Source organism: Myotis yumanensis, unplaced genomic scaffold, assembly GCF_028538775.1.
Source record: "Myotis yumanensis isolate MYYU_CA2020_CCGP unplaced genomic scaffold, mMyoYum1.0.hap1 SCAF_3, whole genome shotgun sequence".
NCBI lineage: Eukaryota > Metazoa > Chordata > Mammalia > Chiroptera > Vespertilionidae > Myotis > Myotis yumanensis.
The window spans coordinates 111,776,116-111,794,087 of NW_027223754.1; the positions used below are offsets into that span (position 1 = coordinate 111,776,116).

Genomic DNA, 17,972 nt, shown 5'->3' on the forward strand with positions numbered 1-17,972 from the left:
ATCGAATGGCAGAAAGACTGGTCACTATGATGTGCACTGACCATCAGGGGCAGACGCTCAATGCAGGAGCTGCCCCCTGGTGGTCAGTGCACTCCTACAGGGGGAGTGCTGCTCAGCCAGAAGCTGGGTTCACAGCTGGTGAGCACAGCGGCAGTGGCAGGACCCTCTCCCACCTCCATGGCAGTCGGACATCCCCCAAGGGCTCCTGGACTGCAAGAGGGCATGAGCTGAGCTGAGGGACCCCCCTGAGTGCACAAATTTCATGCACTGGGCCTCTAGTTTATTTATATTACACACTAGAGGCCCGGTGCATGAATCTGTGCAGCAGTGGGATCCCTTGGCCTGGCCTGCGGGGATCGGGTTGAAACCGGCTCTCTGACACCCCCTGAAGGGTCCAGGATTGCGAGAGGGTGCAGGCGAGGCAGAGGGACCTTACCGGTGCACTATCAGGGCCAGAGAAGAACGTGGGAGGTTGGCCAGCTGGGGAGGGATCGGGGGAGGGCTCCAGGGCGTGTCCGGCACATCTCACTCAGTCCCGATCGGCCGGACCCAAACAACAAGCTAACCTACCAGTCAGAGCGTCTACTTCCTGGTGGTCAGTGCACATCATAGTGACTGGTAGATCGGTCGACTATCTGCCCCCCAGTGGTCAGTGCATGTCATAGCAAGCACTTGGGCAGTCTTAGTATACCATTAGCATATTACGCTTTGATTGGTTGAATGGCCTACTGGACACTTAGCATATTAGGCTTTTATTATATAAGAGTATTTATTAATTATTGTATTTTTTATTTGTATTACAACTGTAAACCTACTTTTGCCCACCCCTGTATGCTACTGCACCTACTAGAGATTGTTCTCTACTGGAAAACAGGACTTCTTCCTCATTACTTTTCTATTCTAACAGCAGCTAACATAATATGGGCTCCATATACATTTTCAGGATATAGACATTTTTTGCATGTCTCAAACCACTGATTTCTACTCTTCCATTGGAATCTGCATCTCCATCAATTAATTAACCGACACTACATTAATTATGGATCTGAAATTCTGTTGATAAAACTGCTAAAGAAACTGGTAAGCTTCAGAGTGGATCTTCCCTGGATCCTGCATCTCATTTCAGAGCTGGTACCTGATACACATCCTGTGACCTGTCAGCCTGCCCAACACCATACCCGACTTTAAATTTTGCTTTTTATTTAGTGAAAGCAATTCACTGTTAACAGTATTCAGTAAGGGTAATAGAATTCACCAATAACTTGGCTGTTGATGAGCTCACTGGAGAGACCAATGTTTCTTAAGTTCCATCAGCTGACCATTCGTACCAAGTCACATGGGCCGTTTATAAATATGGCTTGCTTGGAGATTCTCATGCATCCTTAATATATTATGCAAATATCTATTAGCATAGATTGATAAAAAATTTTAGTCACCTTTTGATCTTTTCATACTCAAACACATTTGAGTTTTCTCTTTCACTTCAACTAAAGCCACTGTTATATTCCCTTGCATATCACATTCAACACCTTTCTTCTTTTTGACATTTCCTTTTGATATTTGTATCAATTTACTTTTATCATAATTCACTCTTTTTTGTGACTGTATTATCCAAATAACTTATGTGCTATAGTTTAGAATAACCTCTAAAATTACTGTACTGACAACTGATGGAAATTACTTTTTTATTTAATGACTGAACAAATAAGACATTCATGAAAAGTAATATATATGCTTGTCACTCAATCACTAGTTTTTAGACTCAGTTTATAGGCATTATAAGAATTTGTAAATTCCACTTTGAAATGTGCCTTTGACAGATTGGAAACATAGATGGTAAGAGATTTTCTCAAGCTTATAGAAATAAGATTAATATCAAAGGAAAATAACTATATAAAATTAATACTTAAAATAGCTAATACTGTATCATGTAAAATTGGTATTTCTAAATAGAAGAGTAGTTGCTTTAAAATAAATGGTGCCATACATTTTAATGTGTGCCAGCAGACTCTGGAATCCTTAATTTATTACTCAACATCTCCACTTATAAAATAAAGATATTAATACCCTTATTATTATAAGAAAAGCTTTCTAAAAAGCACTCCTTAAGCTTTATTGTGATAATTACATACAAATATATGTTAAATGCTGAGGACAAGTTTCATCAAATGTATTTATGGCAACCATACTTTGAGATCCTTAATGGAAATCAAAGACCTCCCTTATACCTCCTTGTCCTGTCCCTCCTGAATGCGTCATTCTCTATCATAACATCCTATTTGATTTCCTATATAGCAGTTATCACCATCTGAAGTTTTCTTTTCCTGTATTTGTTTATGTGTTTACTATCTGTCTCTCCCACTAAATTACAAGGTCTAAGAGACTAGAGAGTGTTACTGACTTATTCATCACTTATTCCCAGGACATGGTACACTTCTTATAAGAAACTGTTGACCAATTGACTAACTGAATGAATGAATGAATGCATTCCAGTTCAAGCACAAGCAGGGACTGAGATGAAAAAGAGAAGAACCATTTTTAATTCTATACTTTGATTTCTAGGACTATGAAACTAGACTAATTAATATCTACCCTTCAATGAAGTATCGCTATTCTAGCAAAATTTTTAGAAAAATGTAAATAATATCCATGAAAGCATAGAGATAGTTCAGTGTAGCCTGTCACATTATCATGATGATTCCTGACAATGGCCCTAGCTAGTTTGGCTCAGTGGATAGAGCGTTGGCCTGTGGACTGAAGGGTCCCGGGTTTGATTCCGGTCAAGGGCACAGGCCCATGTTGTGGGCTCGATCCCTGATCAGTGATTTTTTTCTCATCATTGATATTTCTATTCTCTCTCCTTTATCCTTCCTCTCTGAATTCAATTAAAAAATTTTTAAAAAAGATTCATGAGAATGTATGTAAGCCCTTACCACTGGCCTACCTTACAATCAATCTCTAATTAATGAGAGCTATTGCTGTTATAAATACCTTTCTTAACTTTGAGTTTTCTGTATTTGTTTTGTTTTTATAATCTGAATCTCACTGGCATATTATATTTTTTATTGAAAGAGAAAATAAAATTAAATATTCTCCTTATTACATCCATTTTAAAGGATAACAAACTAGCACCTAGTTGTTATGAATACTGAAAAAATACTACATTTAAAAAGAGCTATTAATAAATGGGAATTAATAACAAAAAATGAAGGTACTATTGAATCAAGATTTTAAGTTACATTTCATTTTTTTTCAGAATTAGGCATAGATGGCAGATGTGAAGGAAATGTATCATTTTTTATAGCTCAATATGTGTAGATTCTGACATAAAATATATACAAGAAAAAAGTTTTAGTTGCCACTGACCAAGAGTGTCTGAAAGATGTCAGTACTGTGGTGAGAAGGTGCCACATGTTGCTCATTGTTTTACATGGCCATATTGCTAATATATGGTTAACTGAGTTAAGTGTAAATAATAATGTTTGTGTTACCAATGGGAAAAAAAATGACATTGCTTTTGACAGACTGACACTAAGCATAACAGCAGCAGCTCACTGATGTTCACACACACTGCTATTATTCTCTATGTCACCTTGATGACTTGGTTCTTCAGAATACACCAGATGGCTACTAATTTCATTGTGTTCAAATATCAGGTTTATCACCCGAGAATTTGGGGGTCCTTTATGAGATGCTATGGTTGGCTCTATATCCCATAAATTACTAAAGCTACTCAAGACAAAGCATACTTCTGAAGCCATGTTAGTTTTTCCTCAGGTTTTTTCTTCCCTATTGAGGACTCATGAGGACGTCTGGAAGGTTTTCTGAACACTTATGACATTTTCAAATGGTCCCATTAAATCCCTACTGGGTTTAGTTCTAAATGCATGGAATATAATTTTATTTCAATTGTAACGTATTAAGAATATGTTTATGTCTTTTAGCCTGGGGATGTGAATTCTAACAGTTTAACCCATAAAGTAAAATATGGTTGTCTTTACTTTGCCTAATAATTACCTCTTTCATGCTTCATGGGACATCAGACCTCTATAAATGGCACAGGCATCTCTCTATTCCCAACTTTTATACTCCTCACTCACTGTATAATGCATGTCAAAACTTCATTACATAGCCCCCAATGAAATGCTAAGCTCCTCAGGGACAGGGACTTTATTCTAGATCAAATTTTTATATAGTTGACTTCCTCTATTTTTCCCACTTCTAGTACCTGCCCTAGCCCATATACAATGGGAACTTCATAAGTACCTTGTGAATTGAACTAAATTCTAGAATCTGGTTCAGTCTCTATACTATTGACTCTTTGTGATCTTATTTCCTTTCTCTTTTACATATCCCAAGGCTTGAAGTGTATGCATGGAGAAACTCTTCTCTCTAGGGCTGTTTATAATCCTACTAGAGGTCTGGTGCATGAAATTCATGCATGGGTATGTTCCCTAGGCCTGGCAGGAGATCAGGGACAACCAGGACTTCCTTCCTTCCACGCGGCCCCCTGGTGGTCAGCACATGTCATAGCGAGTGATGAAGTCCCGGTCCCCAGTTGAACTCTCGAGGGGACACTTTGCATATTATATATATATATATATATATATATATATATATATATATATATATATATATATATATATATATATACTAGAGGCCCGGTACACAAAAATTTGTGCACTGGGGGGGGGGGGGCAGGGGGGACCCCTCTGCCCGGCCTGTGCCCTCTCGCAGTCTGGGACCCCTCGGGAGATAACGACCTGCTGGCTTAGGCCTGCTCCTGGGTGGCAGAGGGCAGGCCCAAGCCCTAGGTGCAGCCCCTGGTCGGGCTCAGAGCAGGTCTGATTGGGGAGTTGGGGCGCCGCCCCCTGTCATGCACAGAGCAGGGCGGATTGGGAGGTTGCGATGCCACCCTCAGTCACGCTCAGGGTACGGCCGATTGGGGGGTTGGGGCACCACCCCCTGTCACACTCAAGGCAGGGTTGATGGGGAGGTTGTGGCGCCAACCCCTGTCACGCACAGAGCAGGGCCAATCAGGGGGTTGGGGCGCTGCCCCCTGTCACGCACAGAGCAGGGCCCATCAGGGGGGCTGGGGCTCCGTACCCTGTCACGCACAGAGCAGGGCCAATCAGGGGGTTGGGCGCTGCCCCCTGTCATGCACAGAGTAGGGCCAATAGGGGAGTTAGGGCACCGCCCCCTGTCACACACAGAGCAGGGCCGATCAGGGGGTTGGGGCGCAGCCACTGTCACACTCAGGGCAGGGCCGATGGGGAGGTTATGGCTCTACCCTGTCACACACAGAGCAGGGCCTGTGGCGGGGGGGTAGGGGGGTTGGGGCACCGCACCCTGTCACACACAGAGCAGGGCCGATCAGGGGGTTGTTACGCCGCACCCTGTCACGCGCAGAGCCGCAGGGCGATCAGGGGATTGGGGAGCTCCCCCTATCAGGCACAGAGCAGGGCTGATCAGGGGGTTGGGGCGCCTTCCCCTGTCATGAACAGAGCAGGGCGGATAGGGAGGTTGTGTCCCTGCCCCCTGTCACACACAGAGCCGCAGGGCGATCAGGGGGTTTGGGCGCTGCCCCCTGTCACACTGATCCCGGTGCTGGGAGGCATATTACCCTTTTACTATATAGGATAGAGGCCTGGGGGCCAGCTGGTTTGCCCTGAAGGGTGTCCTGGATCAGGGTGGGGGTCCCCACTGGGGTGCCTGGCCAGCATGGATGAGGGGATGATGGCTGTTTGTAGCTGGTCACACACCCTTCGGGGTGGGGGTCCCCACTGGGGTGCCTGGCCAGTCTGGATGAGGGGCTGAGGGCTGCTTTCAGGCTGGCGATTGACTGAAGCTCCCAACCGCTCCTTTTTTTTCTCTTTTTTTTATTTTATTCTGGGCCAGCTTTAGCTCTGGCTCTAGCTCTGAGGCTTCCACTGCTGAAAGCAGGTATCTGGTTTGTTTGCGTTCTATAATTGAAACAATGTATAACTCCAGCTCTGAGATCCCGGCCGGCTGAAAGCTGGTTTCTAGGGTTTTGTTTAGCTTCTATATTTGTTAGAATGTTTCAAACTGCCAGCTCAGAGGCCGGCAAGTCAGGCGGGGAACATTGGAGTCCTCCTTCACTGAAGCAAGCAAGCCTCATGTTTGCTTCCAGCTGCCTGGCTGCCGGCCGCCATCTTGCCTGACAGTTAATTTGCATAAAGATATGCTGATTAGCCAATGGGAAGGGTAGCGGTCATACGCTAATTACCATGTTTCTCTTTTATTAGTGTGTGTATATATATATATATATATATATATATATATATATATATATATATATATATATTAGAGGCCCGGTACACAAAAATTTGTGCACTCAGTGGGGGCGGGGTCCCTCAGCCCGGCCTATGCCCTCTTGCTGTCTGAGACCCCTCGAAGGATGTCCACCTGCTGGTTTAGGCCCGCTCCCTGGGGGATCAGGCCCAAGCTGCCACTCAGACATCCCTCTGGCAGCCCAGCAGCCCTCAGGGGATGTCAACTTGCCCACGGGGAGCAGGCCTAAGCTGCAGTCGGACATCTTTAGCGTTGCTGAGGAGGCAGGAGATGCTCCCACCACCACTGCTGTACTGGCAGCCGTCAGCCTGGCTTGTAGCTGAGCAGAGCTCCTCCTGTGGGAGCACACTGACCACCAGGGGGCAGCTCCTGCATTGAGCGTCTGCCCCCTGGTGGTCAGTGTGTGTCATAGTGACCAGTCATTCCCAGTCCTTCTGCTGTTAGGGTCAGTTTGCATACTACCCTTTTATTATATAGGATAGAAGCCTGGTGCATGGGTGGGGGCCGGCTGGTTTGCCCTGTAGGGTGTCCCGGATCAGGGTGGGGGTCCTGCTGGGGTGCCTGGTCAGCCTGGGTGAGGGGCTGATGGGTGTTTGTAGGCTAGTCACGCACCCCCCAGTGGGGACCCTCACCCCATGGAGGTTTGGCCAGCCTGGGTGAGGGGCTGATGGCTGTTTTCAGGCTGGCCACACCCCCTTTAGGGTAGAGGGGCCCCACTGGGGTGCCTGGCCAGTCTGGGTGAGGGGCTAAGGGCCATTTTCAGGCTGCCAAGCCTCCCTGGCAACGGAAGCTCCCAGCCTCTCCTTTTTTTCTTTTTATTCTGGGATTTATTTACCTTCTATAACTGAAACTTTGTAGCCTTGAGAGGAGCTCAGAGCCGGCCAGGGCGGGTGGGAGGGAAGCTTCCTGCTTGCTCCAGTTCCGTGGCCAAGGCTGGCTGAAAGCAGATATCTGGGGTTTATTTAGCTTCTATAATGGAAACTTTGTTGCTTTGAGTGGAGCTCAGAGCCCGCCATGGCAAGCAGGAAGCTTGGCTTCCTTCATCATTGGGGCAACCAAGCCTCCTGCTTGCTCCAGCTCCGTGGCTGCCAGCTGCCATCTTGGTTGGGTTAATTTGCATATAGTCGCTCTGATTGGCTGGTGGGTGTGGCTTAAGGCATAGTGAAGGTACGGTCCATTTATATGTTTGTCTTTTATTAGTGTAGACTAGAGGCCCGGTGCACAAAATTCGTGCACGAGAGGGGGGGTCCCTCGTCCCGGCCTGCACCCTCTCGCAATCAGGGACTGCTTGCTCCTAACCACTAGCCTACCTGCCTGCCTGCACACCCCTAACCACCTCTGCCTGCCTGCCTGATGGCCCCTAACCACCTCTGCCTGCCTGCCTGATCACCCCTAATCACCTCTGCCTGCCTGCCTGATCACCCCTAACTGCCTCTGCCTGCCTGCCTGATCACCCCTAACTGCCTCTGCCTGCCTGCTGATCGCCCCTAACTGCCTCTGCCTGCCTGCCTGCCTGCCTGATTGCCCCTAACCTCCTCTGCCTTGGCCACCACACGCGGGACCCAGGCTTCCCTCCTCCAGCCGGCCACAGGCACCTGGGACCTGGGCTTCCCTCCCTCTGGCTGGCCGCAGGCACCCGGGACCAGTACCATGGGCAGCATCTCTGCCTCTGGCTTCCCCCAGGCCGGGCCTGGCTTTATTCAGAAGTACTTCGGACATCCGGAAGACATCTGGTCGATCCCGTCTAATTAGCATATTACCCTTTTATTAGTATAGATAGATTAGTAAGTTTTTTGGGTGGGCTTTGACTAGCACTCCAAACAATATTCTAACTGAAGCAGTTAAGTTCCAAACTAAGATTATCCTGCTATACTTTGAAAGCAACTTTGGACAGAAGATTTTGGTATTTGTGGCCACAACAATAAATTGCCATGCAAAATATAATTTTAATTCTAACTAAAATTAATCTCAAACATATCTAGCATATATATAAGTGCACTGTGAACATTTGTAATAATTTCTCTTTTTTGTTTTGAACAAAATGACCACTTTCTATCTGTATAAAATGTAAAAAATAAAAGTTTAACTAGAACCAATTACTGAATAACTGAAAAGTTTTTACAAAAAAATGACATTGGACTGTATGTTAAAGGTGTATTGACAGATGGATAAATACCTAAATAAAATATCTGAAAGTGGCTATTATAAAATAGTTGATAACCTGGAAAATTTTTGTTTTTCAGAATACTTAAAAGCTTAACTCTATATCCATTCCTATTATAGTTCATTGCCAATTTGAAGAAAATAAATGGTTCTAGTCTTGGATTTTACAATCAGCTTTCAGAGCCAGAACATAGTTGGTGCTTAAAACAGCTCTGATGCAGATTATTGTGTAATTATAATAAATGCCAAAATAATATAATTAATCTTAACCACTTCATCAAATTGAAGTGTCTTATAACAAAAAAGACAAGGCAACATATATAAGCACATACAGGATTTCATAACTAAGTATATTTCTCAAAAATTCTAAAGGAGCAAATATCAAACTTATAAAAAGAAATTCAACATCTTTGGACACAATGGAACACTTGTGAAAAATACATGCTATGTGCACTTATATTAACAATGGTTTTCGCCAAAACCGGTTTGGCTCAGTGGATAGAGCGTCGGCCTGCGGACTGAAAGGTCCCAGGTTCGATTCCGGTCAAGGGCGTGTGCCTGGGGTTGCGGGCACATCCCCAGTAGGAGATGTGCAGGAGGCAGCTGATCGATGTTTCTCTCTCATCGATGTTTCTAACTCTCTATCTCTCTCCCTTCCTCTCTGTAAAAAATCAATAAAATATATATATAAAAAAAACAATGGTTTTCATTTAGTTGTCTTTAATCAATAGGTCACTAAAACTTAAAATGAGTTTACCACTTGCAAATTATAAAGCCAATTTTAAAGCTAATCATTACAGTTGTTTTCTCTGTAGATTCTGCAGTTTCAGGGATCATGACTTTATTTCTCATGTCACCAGGCCTTTATGCTGCCTCCCTGAAGAGAGCTGCTCAATGAAAGCTCGGGCCTGACAGACTGACATGTGGCTCAAAGAGAATACCTTAAAGTAATCACAAATAACAGTGACAAGAAATAAGTGCTCTCTGTTACCAAATCAGTCATCCCACAGAATGGAACTTCTTTCTCAAATATTTTCCTAAACTAAAGGCAATACATGGGCTTCTGAAATGAATACACATGCTCTGCCAATGAAGTGTGACTTCCTTTTTAAAAAATCATTTAGGTAAAATGTGACAATAGAGGCATATGAGAGGACGGCATTTATTTTTACTTTTAAAGTGATCCAGAAGAAATATTTCAAGTAATTTCTCTTATCCCTAAGTTACCTTCTAAAATTGACTATATGTGATAAGGAGAGACCTTATTAATATTTTTTAATTTTCTTTATTCCAACAGGACAGGATAATTCCCCTGCAAATATCAGAAATCACTCTCAGAAGCACATATACCAGATTAAAAATCATACATATTTTTATGAAAGACTTTTTGAGCCAACAATACTAACCTTAAGGTTGGATAAGCAGTTGTTGAGGAAAATGTGCCACCTGTTCAGGAACAGCTGCTTCTGACTGACACAGAGCAGACAGGTGACCAGGGGGTACAAGGCCTGAGGAAAAAGAAGACAACATCACCAGAGGATTATAGTCCAACCAACCAGGTAACACAAGTTCTCTGGAACCTCCTTATGTGGCCTGTATGGGCCAGAATAAATAGGGTCTTTATAACACAGAGGTGGATATTTCACAAAGGCTTTCTGATGACAATGGGGATGAATAATCTAGAGTTATATATTGTGTACAAGTTTCATGTACAATAAGTAAAATCTGATTCATTGATTTCGTCTTCACTTCTGAATTTTAAACACAAAGTCATTTCTTGGTGAGAGCATATTTTTCCATTGAGTTTTAGAGACAGTGGAAGGGAGGTAGGAGAGAGAGAGAGAGAGAGAGATTGGTTGTTTCCCACATGCACCCAAACCAGCAACCTGCAACCCAAATATGTACCCTAGACCAGAATTGAACTCAGGACCCCTCAGTCCGTGGGCCGACACTCTAACACAGAGAAAATCGGGGTAGGGACAAACTCTCTCTTTTTTTAAATCACTTTTAATCCTAAGAAGGAAAGGAGGAAGGGACACTAATTTTGAAAATTTTACTGGCTTTTTTGCTTATAAAGCATCTACTAGTTTGTCCCTGACTTAGAGATAGGTGTATATATTTTCTTTTGCATGTTACCTTTCTGTAATTAAAAAGATTCCTAAAAGAAATGTTATTGCATTGGTAAACTCCACCAAGACAAATTTAACCACAGAAGGAATTTCTTATGACTGAATAAACAGAGGTGCTACTGTGCTTTTCCAGCCTAAATGGGCCAGTTGCCTGCAGCAGCTGAAGAGAACAGAAAAGCTAATGGGCAACCACCCAAGAAATATACATGCAGACCTGACACCACTTTGCTGAACCAGAGGCAAGATATCTTTATGGCTCCCCCCCGCCCCACCCAAATTAAGGCTAGTGAAGATTTAAAAATAATATTACTGGCTTGTCCATTAATTTGAATTAGCAAAAAAGCAATTGCCACAATGAGATTCAGTGCTTAACAATTCATTAACTTATTTTTAATTTACTTTATTTTATTTTTTGTTATTAAAATAATCACAGTTTTTTTTCATTCCAACAATTTACTAAAAGTATGTGCACACATATACATGTTTATGCACATGGCTTAAATATAAAATCATTGTGGGATGTGAATTGGTGGGGGAATAAAACTAGATTTCAATTTAAGATTTAACAAACTCAGAAGTAGTTGATTTTATATTGTAATTCTAGGTTCAATTAAGTTTCTGCTACCTCAATATTTCTTTTTAAAAAATATTTAAATAATTTTTTGTTTTTCAATTACAGTTGTCATACATTATATTAGTTTCAGGTGTATACCCAGTGATTAGACATTATATAACTTTCTTTCTAAGTGATCAACCTGATAAATCTCATACCCATCTGATATCATACATAATTATTAGAATACTAGAGGCCCAGTGCACAAAATTCATGCATGGGAGGGGGGGTCCCTCAGCCTGGCCTGTACCCTCTCCAATCCGGGACCCCTCGGGGGATGTCCGACTGCCTCTCTCAATCCGGGACCACTGGCTTCTAACTGCTTGCCTGCCTGATCTCCTCTAACCCCTCTGCCTGCCTAGTTGATTGCCCTTAACTGCTCCCCTACCAGCCTGATTGCCCTAAACTGCTCCCCTGCTGGCCTGATCACCCCAAACTGCCTCTGCCTCACCCCACACCCAGGACCCCGGATTCCCTCCTTCAGCCGGCCGCAGGCACCCAGGACCTGGGCTGCTTCGCTCGGGCAGGACGCAGCTGCAGGGAACTGTGGGCAGGCAGCTTCTCCTGGGATGCAGCCGCAGGTGCCCAGGACAGCGGGGAGGGCAGCTTGTCCCTCTCCTAGGCCGCAGGCACAGGCACAGCCGCTGGCACCCGGGACCGTGGGGCAGGCGGCTTGTCCCTCTCCAGGGCCGCAGCCTGGCTGGTCCCCATTCCTCTCTCCCCAGTGTTGAGTGTCTGAGCTGTGACAGCGTGAGGGCGTGATGACCATTTGCATATTAGCTCTTTATTATATAGGATTATTGACTATACTAGAGGCCTGCTGAACAAAATTCAGGCATGGGGGGGGGGGGGGCGGGGGCGTCCATCAGCCTGGCCTGCACCTTCTCCAACCAGGGACCCCTTGGGGGATGTTCAACTGCTGGTTTAGGCCTGATCCTGCAGGGACAGTCCTCTCGCAATCTGGGACTACTGGCTCCTAACCGCTCACCTGCCTGCCAGATTGCCCCTAACTGCCTCTGCCTACTGGCCTGATTGCCCCTAACTACCTCTGCCTTGGTCCCCGCCACCATGGCTTTGTCTGGAAGGACGTCTGGAAGATGTCTGGTCTAATTAGCATATTACCTTTTTATGAGTATAGATTCCCTATGCTGTACTTTGCATCCTCATGACTCTTCTGTAACTACCAATTTGTACTTCTTAATCCCTTCACCTTTTTCACCCATGCCCCCAACACCCATTTCATCCAGCAACCACTGAAATGTTCTCTATCACCATGAGTCTGTTTCTGTTCTATAAATTTATTGTTTTTTAGATTCATTTGTTGATATATATGTATTTATTTATTTTTCTAAGTAATTTAAAAAATATTTATTGTTGAGGGTATTACAGATATCCCCTCTTCCCCCCCCCCCCATTGCCCCCTCCGCCCAGTTTTTGCCCCACCCCAGGCCTTCACCACCCTACTGTCTGTGTCCATAGGTAAGATCTTTGGTTAATCTCTTCCCATCTTCCCCTCCTCCCTTTCTTCTGAGATTCATCAGTCTGTTCCATGCTTCCATGCCTTTGATTCTATTTTATTCACCAGTTTATTTTGTTCATTAGATTTCCTGTTCATTTATCTTGATTTTTAGATTCTATTGCTGATAGATATGTATTTGCTGCCATTTTATTGTTCATATTTTTTATCTCTTCTTCTTCCTCTTAAATAATACTCTCCAACATTTCATATAATACTGTTTTGGTGGTGATGAACTCCTTTAGCTTTTTCTTGTTTGTGCAGCTCCTTATCTGACCCTCAATTCTAAATGAGAGCTTTGCTGGATAGAGTAATCTCGGTTGTAGATCCTATTATTCATCACTTTGAATGTTTCTTGACACTCCATTCTGGCCTGCAAAATTTATTTTGAGAAATCGGCAGACAATCGTATGGTCACTCCCTTGTAGATAACTAACTGCTTTTCTCCTGCTGCTTTTAAGATTCTCTCTTTGTCTTTAACCCTTACCATTTTAATTATGGTGTATCTTGGTGTGAGCCACTTTGGGTTCCTCTGTGTTTCCTGGACTTGTAAATCTATTTCTTTTCACCAAGTAAGGGAAGTTTTCTGTCATTATTTCTTCAGGTTTATTTTCAATATCTTCCTCTCTCTTTTTCTTCTTTTACCGCTATAATGCAAAAGTTGATATGCTTGAAGTCCCAGGGGCTCCTTACACTATCTTCATATTTTTGGATTCTTTTTTCTCTTCTGATTGGGTATTTTTTGCTTACTCATATTCCAAATCGTTGATTTAATTCTCAGAATTTTCTACTCTACTGTTAAATCCATGTAAATTGTTGTTTATTTCAGTTAGTGTGTGCTTAATTTCTGACTGGTCTTTTCTCATGTCTTTGACATTCTCACTAAGATCCTTGAAAGTCACATGAAGATCCTTGAGTAACCTTATAACCATGATTTTAAACTTGGTATCCAGTAGTTTGCTTGCTTCCATTTCTTTCATTTGGGACATGTTTCTTTGACTATGCATTTTGGCTGCTTCCATGTGTTTGTTTCTATTTACTAGGCAGAGCTGCTCTGTCTCCTGAAATTGGTAGAGTGATCTTGTGTAGTAGGTACTTTAGGGCCCAGTAGCTCAGCCTTCGCAGTCACCTGAACTGGGCACTCTAAGTGTGCTCCTGTGTGGGCTGTGTGCACAGTCTTATAGTTGACCTTTGATTGCTGTTGGCATCTCTGGGAAGAGCTGACCTCCGGACTAATTGGCTGTGAGGACCAGCTACAACTACAGTGAGAGAACTGCTATGCAGGAGATGAGGCCCAGCTATGAAGCAAGGTAGGCTGGTGCTAGCAGTGGTTCTCAACCTTGGCTGCACATTAGAATCATCTGGGAATCTTTTTGAAATCCTGATTTCTGGGCCTCATCCTCCGGAAATTCTGTTTCTTTGTTACTAATGTTGTGGCCCCACACCATAACAAAGAAACAGAATTTCTGGAGGATGAGGCCCAGAAATCCAGATTTTAAAAAGATTTCCAGGTGATTCTAATGTGCAGTCAAGGTTGAGAACCACTGTGCTAGAGTCAGGTCTCTATTGGGCCTTTTATTAATAGGTTTGGGGCACGCTGTCACCAGCTGCAGCTTGTTTAAGAGATTTTAGCAAAGTCTGAACCCTGATCCAGGACAGGCCATTCATATGAAAAAGCTGCCGCAAACAGCTTGGGTGGGGCTGCAAATTTGATGGTGTGGGGTCTCAGGAATCCACAGGTTGGAAAAAATAATGTGGGCCACATTAATTGAGACTCAGATATAGCTGCCAGTCAGCCCTGTGACAGAGTTGGTCCCAGCACAGGGACAATGACCCTTGCGAGCACCCTAGACTGGAAGAAAGCCTCCCCTGAGTCCCTACCCTGATGCCAGGCAATAAATCCTGTTCCTCCTATGTGTCTGGGTCCCCCAAAGCCACCTGGTGCTGGAGCTCCAAAGAAGCAGGACCATGTAAGTTTGTATGTGGGCCCTTTAAAAGGAACACCTGGGTCTGTGTCACTCAGCCAAAATTCCTGCTGTTTTTTGCAGCTCAAAGTTATGGGGACTTCTCTTTCCAGCTCTGGAACCCTGGGCTGGGGGTCTGGTGTGGGTGTTGGGACCCCTTGCTCCTCATGGGCAGCCTCTGCAGTGATGATCTCCCTCCCGATTAAAAAAACAGCACATGTGGGGATTGGACCAGTCCCTTCTGAGCCTCCGCCTCTCCTCTCAGTCTAAATGTGCTTTTTTCTTTAATTCTCTAGTTTGAAAACTTCAATTCAGCCAGCTTTCAGGCAGTTCTGAATGATGGTTATTCTATATTTTAGTTGTAATTTTGATGTGGTTGTGAGAGGATGCAAGTACAAGTGTTTACCTACACCACCATCTTTAGATATGTATTTATTGCCATGTTTTTCTTTTTCTTCTTAAAGAAGACCCTTTAACATTTCATGTAATACTGGTTTGGGGGTGATGAAATCTTTTAGCTTTCTCTTGTTTGGGAAGCTTTTTATCTGACCTTTGATTCTAAATGATAGCTTTGAGGTAACTCCATACTACTTTCCACAGTGGCTGCACCAGTATGAATTCCCACCAACAGTGCAAAAGAATTCTCTTTTGTCCTCATCCTAGCCAGCATCAACACTTGCTGTTTGTGGATTTATTGATGATAGGCATTCTGGCAGGTATGAGGTGAAATCTCATTGTGGTTTTAATTTGCATTTCTCTAATGATTAATGAAGTTGAAGTTTTTTTCATATGTCTATTGACCATCTGTATGTCCTCTTTGGAGAAGTGTCTATTCAGGCCCATTTTTTAATTGGATTTGGGTTTTTTTTTTGGTGTTTAATTTTATAAGTTATTTATAAATTTTGGATATTAACCCCTTATCACATGTATTATTGGAGGATATGTTCTCCCATTCAGTGGGTTGTCTTTTCATTTTGTTGATAATTTTGTTGATAAAAAGTTGTGCAAAAACTTTTTAGTTTGAGGTAGTCCCATTTGCTTATTTTTTCCTTTCATTTTCCTTTCCCAAGGAGATATATCAGCAATAATATTGCTATGAGAAATGTCCTAGATTTTACTGCCTGTTTTCTTCTAGGATTTTTATTTTTTCAAGACTGACAAGTACCATATAATTTACTTATCCATGGAATCTAATGAATAAAATTAACAAACAAACAAAATAGAAACAGACCCATAGATACAGAGAACAGATTGACAGCTGTCAGAGGGGAAGGGGCAGGTGGCTGGGTGAAAAAGGTAAAGGGATTAAGCAAAAAAGCAACCTCAGAGACACAGACAACAGTGTGGTGTAGGGCAGGAGCATAGACTGAGATATGCATATAAAATTTATTTACACAGCCCGACTGGCATGGCTAAGTGGTTGAGTGTCGACCTATGAACCAGGAAGTCAGGGTTGGATTCCAGGTCAGGGCATATGCCCAGGTTGTGGGCTCGATTCCCAGTGAGGGGCATGCAGGAGGCAGCCAACCAAATGATTCTCTCTCATCATTGATGTTTCTATCTCTCTCTCCCTCTCTCTTCCTCTCTGAAATAAAAAATCTTTTAAAAATATATTTTCACAAATGTAAGTAAATACATTTTAATTCTACCACACACACTAATACCACATATTCCATAATCTATTTTTAAAAACCCACATTTACCTATGCTGCCATTATAACTGAATGCCATTATAATCTACTAAATTTTAAACTTATTTTTGAACTACTGCTACCATTGAGTGCAACTCTAATTCAGGCCAGAAATCTAAAACAAAAAACAACAAAATCACACAACCAAGCATCAGTCACAATGACCACAGAATGTAGACAAATGAGCAAATTTGCCACCAATAGTACCAGCAGAGCAACTCTGAGTACCTGCTTAAATAATGGTGGCAATGTTCACACTTTGAAGACTAGCATCAACCATGCCAGTAACCAGTGACCTAAGCAAGCTGCTCTTTCACCCACACTGTGGCAATTACAGAAGGTAAAACACTGACCAATTCATAAATCAGAGCTTTATTTACCACTGAGAGCAAAAGGTAGGAATTCAAAAGAACTTTCTATGCTGCTCTTAGTATAAAAGCTTTTCTAGAAATTGTTTTCTCCACCTTCTGAGAACCTTTCTTATGGGGAATTATCTGTGTCCCAAATCTCCCTCCTGCCTGGATACACTTTGGTTCTGAATATGGAACAGGAATTAGCCAGAGAAGACTCTTGAGGATTGAGAAGAGAAACTATGACTGTAAACTTTAGCATTCATGGAAAAATACCTAAACATTAAAACAAAAATTAGTTAAGGCAATCTCAAAAACAAACAACACAATTCTTAGGACTAGAAGGGTCATCCAAGGTGACATGGCCTAATTCCCTTATTTAATCATGGTCAATATTGAGTGCAAGCTCCAAATTTTGAAATGCTACCTTTCTTTGAGGTAGTTTTAGATAATTCTCCTATCAGTGGAATGCCTGTGACTCCTGAATAGATTCCAGCCTAGGAGTCTTAGTCTCTGCAGTTTTGGGTTTTGGATTTTCTCATAGTTACTAACCAAGGAATGCTTCTTTCGAGAAGAAAGTTCCAGCGTGGTATCATACAGACTTTCAACAAAGTTTCTAAGGCAGGGGACATTGACTTCATTTTTAACAGCCTGTAACAGAGATGCATGTTAATACTATATTAATTAAATTGTTGGTTATCAAATCCAGTTTGAAGAAGTTCTTAAACATGAAAATTTAACAACTCACAGCAGCAACTGGGACAAGAATTTCAACAAAAAGCCCGGCCAGGGCATGCTTGATGTCTTTGTCTTTGACCTCCAGGAAATAATGTGCACATTCCTGTAAAAAGAGTAAAGGGCAGGAACATAGACTGAGATATGCAAATAAAATGTATATACACAAATTTAAGTAAATACCTCTTAATTCCACCATCCATACTAACATTGCATATTCCATAATGTATAAAAAAACCCCATGAATTTAGCATTTATATTAAAATTAACAATGGCCCCAATGACATTTTCCAAGGCTGGTTTTCTCACTCTCCTACTACTTCCATCTCAAATCACTAAGTTGAAAGGACAACGCAGTACAATCAGCAAGCAGACATTCATCAGCTGACTTTCTGGTTGACTCAATCAGTCATTCATTTCCAACAAACTTCTATTAACTACTTACATCACTACTTACTGTGATGCCCTGAGCCCTGGTTTGACCCCAAAACACAGACCC

The 17,972-nt window shown here is 42.7% G+C and overlaps 1 protein-coding gene across 8 annotated transcripts in view; it reads right to left on the reverse strand.

Moving 5' to 3' along the window:
- FRY (FRY microtubule binding protein) overlaps positions 1-17,972 on the reverse strand; it is a 559,746-nt gene that overhangs the window by 241,768 nt on the left and 300,006 nt on the right. For all 8 annotated transcript variants that reach the window (XM_070409378.1, XM_070409376.1, XM_070409374.1 and 5 more), the window contains 3 exons: positions 17,487-17,579; positions 17,291-17,389; positions 9,882-9,983 (listed from right to left, as the gene is read on the reverse strand). In XM_070409378.1, coding sequence (XP_070265479.1) covers positions 9,882-9,983; positions 17,291-17,389; positions 17,487-17,579 — 294 coding nt within the window. The remainder of the gene's footprint in view (positions 1-9,881; positions 9,984-17,290; positions 17,390-17,486; positions 17,580-17,972) is intronic.